The following is an 8,284-nucleotide window of genomic DNA, read 5'->3' as shown; positions in this document are numbered from 1 at the left end:
GTAGCTGCAGCCGAAGAATAAGAACCATGGAGAATTTCAAGTGTTGTTTGTTACATAGAAAATCCCTGCTCTGTTCTTTCTTCCTGGCTCAGATGCAGACTTAGGACGTTGTCTTGCAGCAGATGGCCTCTACCTTTATACAACAAATTCAGTGGGAAGAGGAATAAGCAAATTAGGATCTGGTTTACATGGTACCTTGCGGTAAGTGACAGCATGGAGGAGTGTTTGCTGTTCTGCAGATCCATTTGGGAAAAAGAAAAGTTGGTATTTTGGTAAACCTTTCTGGGATGTTAGAAGTAACAGGACTAGAGCACGTTCTGCGTTTTCATTGAATGTTATTTTAGCGTTTTGGTTGTCTCGTCTGTAGCTCGAGAGTGTTTTCTCTGCAATTATAGCATAACTTGGTTGTAAGGGACCTGTGCAGACTAAGCAGCTCAGCTTCCTCTGCAAAGAGTAGCAGAGTAGCTGATGTTTCAGACTTGAAAAGAATATATATATATGTGTGTGTGTGTATATGTGTGTATGTATATATATATAGAGAAAAGAAATATATGTATATAAAGTTGATTTATTCTTTGCTGAGAGGGATGTAATAGAGACTAGTCTTTATGTAGAGCTGTACAATTAGTGGGTTTGTAAGTATTTGTTTTCTAATTATGCTATTCGTTATATAAATTATTAGTGCAGCTGTAATAATAATAAAGAGCCTTGCCTCTTTATTGCTTAGAAGTCATGAGGTTATGAGGTTTCTTATGTTTAAAACCTTTACAGTGGAAATTGCTGTCTTAAAATGGCTCGAATTTAAGTTCAGAGTTCTGGAATGTGGTTGTGAGTTCTTAGAAGAACGGACATGAAGTGCAGAGCTTTAAAGAGTTACAATGTACTTCTATTTTTCCTTTTTTCCCTCTGTTTTTGCCAGAGGTTTTGTCTACTGCCGGAATGAGGAGCTGGAGGCTGGATGGGTCGCTTTTGGCAACAACAAACTTCTCCATCGGCCTGTCTCTTTTGATAATAAGCCTCACTCCCTTTTCCAGGTTGTGGATCAGCACACCCTTCAGGTAAGAGGAGCAGCTAGTAAGTGCATGGCAGACTTAGTGCAAGGAAACGTGATGTTACTACAGTTACTTCTAACTCTAATTAGTGTGGTGCTGAAGTTTCTGCTTCTCGCTTTGTGAAACCCCAGTCTAAAAATTGCACTGTAGGAAACTTGAGAGTTGTTACAGATTTTTCTCTTTCTTATTGTGTATGTGTATATGAACACATGCATTTATGTCTGCAGACATAGGAAGTATTATTTTATGGTAGTACTGTAACAGACAGAATGTGGTACTGCCATATAAAACAATCAAACAGTAGCAAAAATGGACTTTGGCTTTAACTGAAAACATATGCTTCCTGAACAGCTCGTTATTCAGGTATTGTTTCTGATTTAATTGTGTTCTTTAGTCATCCTTTGTAAAATGAGTACTTTGTTTACTTTGTGGTTTGGTTTATTTTCATGCTGTTGTTGTTTGCATTGTGTTTTTAAGGATGAATGCACATATTCACATCCTGTGTTTCTTGAAACAATGTTGAATTCTTCTTTTCTTCCAAAGTTTCAGTCACGTTTCAGAGAAGTTGCAGAAAGTGGATTTTTTAGCATGTGTATTTTCCATCCTGTGGGTGTGCTTTCAGTCATTAAAGGGGTGCTTTCATTTTTAGGTTTGACTGTTTAGATCTGCAAGGGTTTGTATGCAGTAGACCCATTTGGCAAATACTGCACAATAGTTCTTCAAAACAAATGCACATCATGTCGTGTCCAACAAGAACCTTTTTGTGGGTTGGCTTTGTTTGTTTTCGTTAAGAAGCTGCTGATATGTAAAACTATTGATGCTGTCCCTGTCTTGTAGGTGTGTCAAATAATCCCAATGCCAGTAAATCACTTCCCAGTTGGCAGCACTATGACCACCGTGCATCTTTCTTCAGATGGAACATATTTCTACTGGATTTGGTCGCCTGCAAGCCTCAATGAGAAAACACCCAAAGGCCACTCTGTCTTTATGGATGTTTTTGAACTTATAGTAAGCGAATTTAGGTGTCTTCTGTGAGTTGGTAGCATGCCTGCTGGTCAATTAAGTATCAGTGTTCTCAAATACAGAATATTGGGTTTTCATGTTGATGGATGTAATTTGAATAGTGCTTTATTATGAGTTTAAAGAATAACAAAGCAGAAGCTGTATTGTTCAGCTCTGTCTTCAGAGGGCACACAACTATCATGCTCACAGTAGGCATTGTCTTTTAAAGCCAAACATATGTTATTATAATTAGCAATTAAGGTTTATGCTAAGACAGTGTACTAAGATTTAAAGCACTGTGTACAATAGATCTGCTTCATCGTGTTAAAAGCCAGACTGTTCCCACAAGTTGCAAGTACATTGTTTTGTCTGCTCTGTATTTTATAACCTGGGATGTTTTTACATTGCGTGGCGATCATTGGTTTTAGTGTATTTCAGAATGAATCCGGAGAAACAGATCAATAGTTTGATCACCTTTTTCTCTCAATGGCCTTTGTTTTCATCTATGTATATATCTATGCATTTATATATAGATCCATATGTTTACATGCATACATCTGTGTGTGCTTTAATGTTAGACTGAGGTGTTTTACTGTCAAGACTTAAATATGAAAGTGTGGAGTGGTTGGTAGGCATCTGGTATTGACAACTGAAATTATATGTGGTTTTTTCCCTAAGAAATTTGGCACCAAGGTTTAAATCTGTATCCCTACCTGATGTATCTTATTATTCATTTTAGGTTATTTGTATCCTATGAATTTAATATCTAAAAGTATTTTTTCTTCTCTCCATTTCTGATAGGTAGAAGATGGTGTATGTATAGCAAATCCTCTACAGGAACGAATTATATTAATGCGAAAGGAAGGGGAATCTGCAAAGAGTATTAATGAGATGCTTCTGAGCAGGCTGTCTAGGTACAGAGCCTCCCCGTCAGCAACACTGGCTGCTCTCACTGGCTCTACCATCTCTAATACTCTAAAAGAGGACCAAGCAGGTCAGAGGAGATTTTACTTCTTCTTTTTTTTACTTCTTCTTTTTGGAGGTAGTTTGCAAAATTTGGAGGTGTTCTCTTATGGGTTTGCTGAAAATCCCAAGTTAGAGAAGCTTAGGATTTTATCCCATTTGCCGTTGCTTCTCTTCTTTCATGCATACATCTGAAACAAAATGAGCTTGCTTTCTAAAACATTAAACAACCAGTGGTATTTTCATAAAAACAAATTATACAGGACATAAATATCCTCACGGGGAAATTGGCAAAGATTTGGCTTGAAGAGTTATTTTAAATGCTGTATTTTACCAGTTTACAAGTAGGGTGCTAAAGAAGAATAAGCAGTTATTCTTGTCCGGTTCTTTAGTCAGTGCTCAGGAAAGTGTTGATCAGCTCTGGCAGGAGTTGGATCGTTATGATTGTGTACATTCCATGTGGAGCAGGAGGACTTTAAATAGTAAATGCCTACTGAATCTTAAATGGGCTTTTTATGGCTTCTTCAAGTCTCTAAAACTGCCTTCGATATGCATTGTACCATATGATTCTTAAAACAGGTCTATTTGTACTTGTATTTTAGCCTCATAATTTTCTGGGTTTGGAACCAGAAATTGCTGCCTTTATTAATTTTTAAGTCATTCTCTTTAGTTAAATAACCTGTGAAATTGCTTGTGTCATTCTGGGAATTAACACTGAATGCGTGGGATTATTAAGCTGTCCCTACACACAGCTTCTAAATGCTGCAAGATACAGTTTATATGAATTTCTATATCAATTTATTTAAAGTCCCAAATAACATTCTGCCTTGTTTGCTGCTGGTGTTGAGGTTTTAATGTTGTGAAGACACACGTGCTGATTTGATTCCTGTTGAATATTTCAGCTGCTAACACCAGCTGTGGGCTGCCACTGAAAATGTTAAGGAAGACTCCAATATACACATGTGGAACATACCTGGTGATGTTGGTGCCACCCCCAGGTGGGTCAGGCAGTTCTGCAACACGCTCGCTCTTTGGAGGAACAAGTGCTTTGTCATCTTTAAAAAGTAAGTCAGATACATTTCTGGCAGGTCAGGTCCTTCATGATAAGCCATCAACTTGTCAGAAATTAATCGGTAACGTTGTTCTGTGCAGTTCTTGCTTCGAGCTTGGTGTTCAATATTTCGGATGGGCAGTTCACGAGCCGAGCAGATCTCATTGATGCTGCAGGGAGTTCTCTTGGACGTGGTGCTCTTGTCCCAGGACTTGGTAGGTAGATCTGTTTCCAAGAACTGGAAATATTCTATCCTTAAACTACTTGGATTTAAGTTCACATTGATGGATTCTGCAGACAGTGAGGTTTTATATCAGTTTTGTAAACGTTTTTGAAAGTTCCTAATTTCCTGAGGAAACGTCATGTTAGTTACTGTTTCTGGAGGCTTCATTATTTGAAACATCTGCATGGATGTGTTGTTTTTAACAGCTCTTAGAATATGCTGTCATGGAACCATTTGTGTCTATGACCACCTTATCCCTTTACATTTACTGTTACAGGCCTGCTTGTGTTTGTAAACCCTGATCATGATAAGGAGATGAGTCTCTAGGTTTAGCACTTCCAACAGCTTACATCATGCAAACTATCAGTTTTGGTTAACACTGTTACCAGTTAACCACAAGGCACTACTATTAAATTGCTTTGTCACATGACAGAATTTGTAAAGCAAATAAATAAGATTTCTATCTGCTATAGAAGCATTTTAATCTGGTTTGTGGTCTGCTTTTTTTCTTTTAAAAAAATCTAAGATTTGGTCTGTGAACTGTTTTCCTCAGGTGCCTGTTATGATACTATGAATAACATGATATGGACGTGCTCTAATGATTACATTGATCAGTGGTGTAATCCTGGGAACCAGGCGTTCCACTGTGTCTGCCAGAGGTTGGGAGTGAGCCACATCATTACAGAGCCCAAAGGTGAGCTAAACCTACAGATGGGCATTTTATACCAGGTGAGAGTGAAATGTACAAATGTCATGGAATAAATGCACAGAAATTACCTTCAGACACTTTCTATTAAGTCATGAGTTAAGCCTTGGAAAAGGGTCCTTGTTTGAGCTGCCTGGTCTTTGGTTTAAGAAAGTGAAAACCAAATGGAGACAAACTTGAAAGTTTCCAGAATATTGCTACTTTTATCACGTTAGTGCCAATAACTCTTTTGTTTATAATGTGGGTGGGAGCCCTGATGTTATAGAGATAATGATGATAATAGAATGCATTTTAGAAGAAAATTCTAACCCAGTGGTCTCTTTTACACAGTGTTTAAACTGATTTTCTTCTCCTAGGGGATGCAACAACCACAAATGAGGTTATTAACCAGTTACTGCACCATGTTGGTGCCATGTGTATCCACCAACTCAATCTGCTCGCAGCCAGCAATAATCTTCCCATAACAAACTTCTTGGGGAAGCAGCATCCAATCGAAGCACATCATCTCAGCAGTATCTGTGACATTATGGAGAAAGCTATGGTGAACGGAGATACTTGTATAATACGCTGCATCCTTGTTGTCTTCCAGGTACAAGGCCATCTTTCCTCCCTGTAGTTTGAGCGTGCTAATTGAAATGTAACTGCTGCCTTTACAGAGTAAGGTGAAATGCTGTGAAGTTTCTCATTTACTTCATTTCTTTCTTCTGCCAGGGGATAGAAATAGAAAAAGTGGCTTGTTGGGCTGCCAGAGAGCTAAAGTTTGGAAATTCCAATTCCTTTGTTGACTGATACTTTTTAGTGATGTAGACAAATATGTTGTGAAGCTGACTGCAACAAATGAGGTGACTTGGATGTACTTTATATTGTTTAATTCTTTTCTTTTTTTTCTTAGGTGGTTTTTAAATTTTTCTTTAGCCCACAAACTGAAAGAAACAGGGACATTGTGAGAAGGTCGGGCCTGTTGCTTTGGCAGTTGTTGATGGCACCAAGGGACCAGATCTGTGCGGAAATTCAGAAGGAGGTTTGCCTGGCTATAAGGTAAACATCTGCCTCGTCAAATGCATCCTAGATGCTTTTATCGTGTTACAGTAGCCAAATGTTCCAGATGTGCTTGGCAACTTTTTAATATAAGAAAATTCAGAATAAGTTAATAGGATGAGAATTACTTTCATCTATATTAGTGGAGAAAAGCAAATAAACTGTGTTTGCCATGATGATGGTGTGTAATAACAGGTAGTGATCGTTTTCTTGCCATACTTCATTTGTTGCTTTTTATTGAATAGCTTTTGGAGTTATTTCTTTAGTGCTTATTATAATGTAGCTGCTTAATTCCAGCAAGGTTTTCTTTATTTTAGTGGTGAGTGAAACGTTTTCAATGTTTAGTTTATATATTTCATTGGTGCCCTGGAGAAGGTAACGCCAATGTTGTTAGCTTCAGATCAGTATTTCAAATGACAGCACTGCAATTCTCCCACGCAGAGAGAATGTCAAGGGAAGCAAAGTGAGTAATACTTGAGGAATGCTTTAAGATTGAAGGTCCAGGTTAAAACATGGGCGGAGTAGTAAGACTGTCCAAAGAGGCAGATTTATGCTTATAAAATGGGAATCTGTTTTGGAAGAAGTATGGCATTATGCATCGGGGCTGGTACACCAGCACTTCAAACACTTAAGCCGGATGGCTGCTTTAGCTCCACATCATATTAGCTGCTGCATCTCTTGAGCCTCATGCTGTGTAATTTCCTTTCTGTGACTTGTCAAAAATAGCAGAACGGCTGAGTGCAGGAAAGGTAGAGAGAAGTGTGATTGTATGCTATGAAAATGAGAGAACACAAATCTCAAGGACAAGGAATGCTGTCTCAAATGTCTTAAGCACAAATGTAATCTGCTTTCAAGTGGAAAGTGCTCCAGAGTTTGAGAACAACATCTTCTGGTGATATCAACCTGTGTTTTTTCTTTCTCTTGGTGTGTGTGTGTGTGCGCGCTCTCCTCCAATGACTTGTATAAAATCAGAGGTGGGGGAGTAGGTAATATCTTTGTTTTTCTTTTCTTTTTCCTCTTGTCTTCTGACTGGGATTCTGGCATCAGTAGAACCCTCAAACCTAGTTTGCAATGTATAATAACTTATCCTGGTATTTAAATCAAGGCGAGCCAGAGGTAGGAAGGCCACAGTCATCTTTTCTCTCAGTGTAAAGAACACACCAGTTTAAGGATATACCAGATGTAGTGGAAATGCTAAGTCACAGACCGAAGCAGGGTCTTTCTATGTGGGAAGAAGCCGTTGCCTGGTAATTGTTAATGGTATATCAGGGACTAAGCCAGAAATCTGTTCTGCTTTTTCATGAGTCCATTGGGATTTTGTTCATTCTTATGTATGTTAAAGAATACTTCTTTTTTTTCTTTAGCTCTGGTTTAAATATCCTGTATCCTGGAGAAGCAGAAATCAATAATTTATTGAAACTGGTCTTAACTGAAGGTGAGACTTTTTTAGTGACATGTGAGAGTTTGCATTTCTGGTTGGAAATAAAATACGAAAACACTTCTCAAACTTTTGAGGGAGACCAGTTCAGAATACGGAGTAGTGGTGTGTTTTGAACCCAGGCTGTTCTAGGACATCACAGAGTGCTCTGGGTTCTGAAGCTGCCTTCTGAATGACTGTCTGTGTTTGGGGTACCGAAGAAAACCCATCTCACTTAAGCAGCTGCTTGAAGTTGGGAAGGTTTCAGTCTGTTGTCTGTCAGTGTTAATGATGGCTTTATTCTGGTAGAGCTGATAGTTTAGAACCATTTAGAAGTTTTATGTTACCTGGCGCTTACACAATGACCAGAAGTAATTTCAGTCCTCATTAGAAAGAATATTAATCTTTCCACCTTGAGTGTGAAATGGAAGCTTGTGCCAAAAGCAGCTGATGCATGGCGATTTGTTACTTCCTAGCAGTGCATTTAGGTTTTATAGTCATTGGAATTTAAAACAGTGCACAGGTCTATAACAGCAACAGCCAATTGGGTTGCAGTGTAAATGTAACTGTTTCTGAGAAGCAAGATACCTGGGGAAGTAAACCAGCGCTTTGTGGAGTTTATTTTGTGCAAACTATTTTTGTGTTCCATTTCAGGAGAGAGGAATAGTGGTCTCTCTCAACTCCGTGACGTCATCCTGACAAATCTGGCAGAACAGCTTCAGAACAACAGATTTGGGAGTGAAGATGATGATCATTATAGGTAAAATAAAACAATGTGCTTCCGTTTCCTCTGGTTTGTCATGATGTATGTTTCTGTTATTTGCTTTAGGTA

General features: G+C 38.5%; 1 protein-coding gene across 5 annotated transcripts in view; it reads left to right on the top strand.

Annotated features, from left to right (window-relative positions):
• Positions 1–8,284, top strand: part of HECTD4 (HECT domain E3 ubiquitin protein ligase 4) — a 60,765-nt gene that overhangs the window by 13,709 nt on the left and 38,772 nt on the right. For 4 of the 5 annotated variants that reach the window (XM_015877751.2, XM_015877750.2, XM_015877754.2 and 1 more), the window contains exons 5-15: positions 93–201; positions 920–1,058; positions 1,890–2,060; positions 2,856–3,048; positions 3,920–4,081; positions 4,170–4,283; positions 4,845–4,985; positions 5,354–5,586; positions 5,890–6,035; positions 7,400–7,470; positions 8,107–8,212. In XM_015877751.2, the coding sequence (XP_015733237.1) occupies positions 93–201; positions 920–1,058; positions 1,890–2,060; positions 2,856–3,048; positions 3,920–4,081; positions 4,170–4,283; positions 4,845–4,985; positions 5,354–5,586; positions 5,890–6,035; positions 7,400–7,470; positions 8,107–8,212 (1,585 nt within the window). The remainder of the gene's footprint in view (positions 1–92; positions 202–919; positions 1,059–1,889; positions 2,061–2,855; positions 3,049–3,919; positions 4,082–4,169; positions 4,284–4,844; positions 4,986–5,353; positions 5,587–5,889; positions 6,036–7,399; positions 7,471–8,106; positions 8,213–8,284) is intronic. The other variant, XM_015877752.2, reaches the window with a different exon arrangement.

Source organism: Coturnix japonica, chromosome 15 (assembly GCF_001577835.2).
Source record: "Coturnix japonica isolate 7356 chromosome 15, Coturnix japonica 2.1, whole genome shotgun sequence".
Taxonomy (NCBI): Eukaryota; Metazoa; Chordata; class Aves; order Galliformes; family Phasianidae; genus Coturnix; species Coturnix japonica.
Note: the sequence above shows the minus strand (reverse complement) of the source record. Positions and strands in the feature narration are given on the sequence as shown.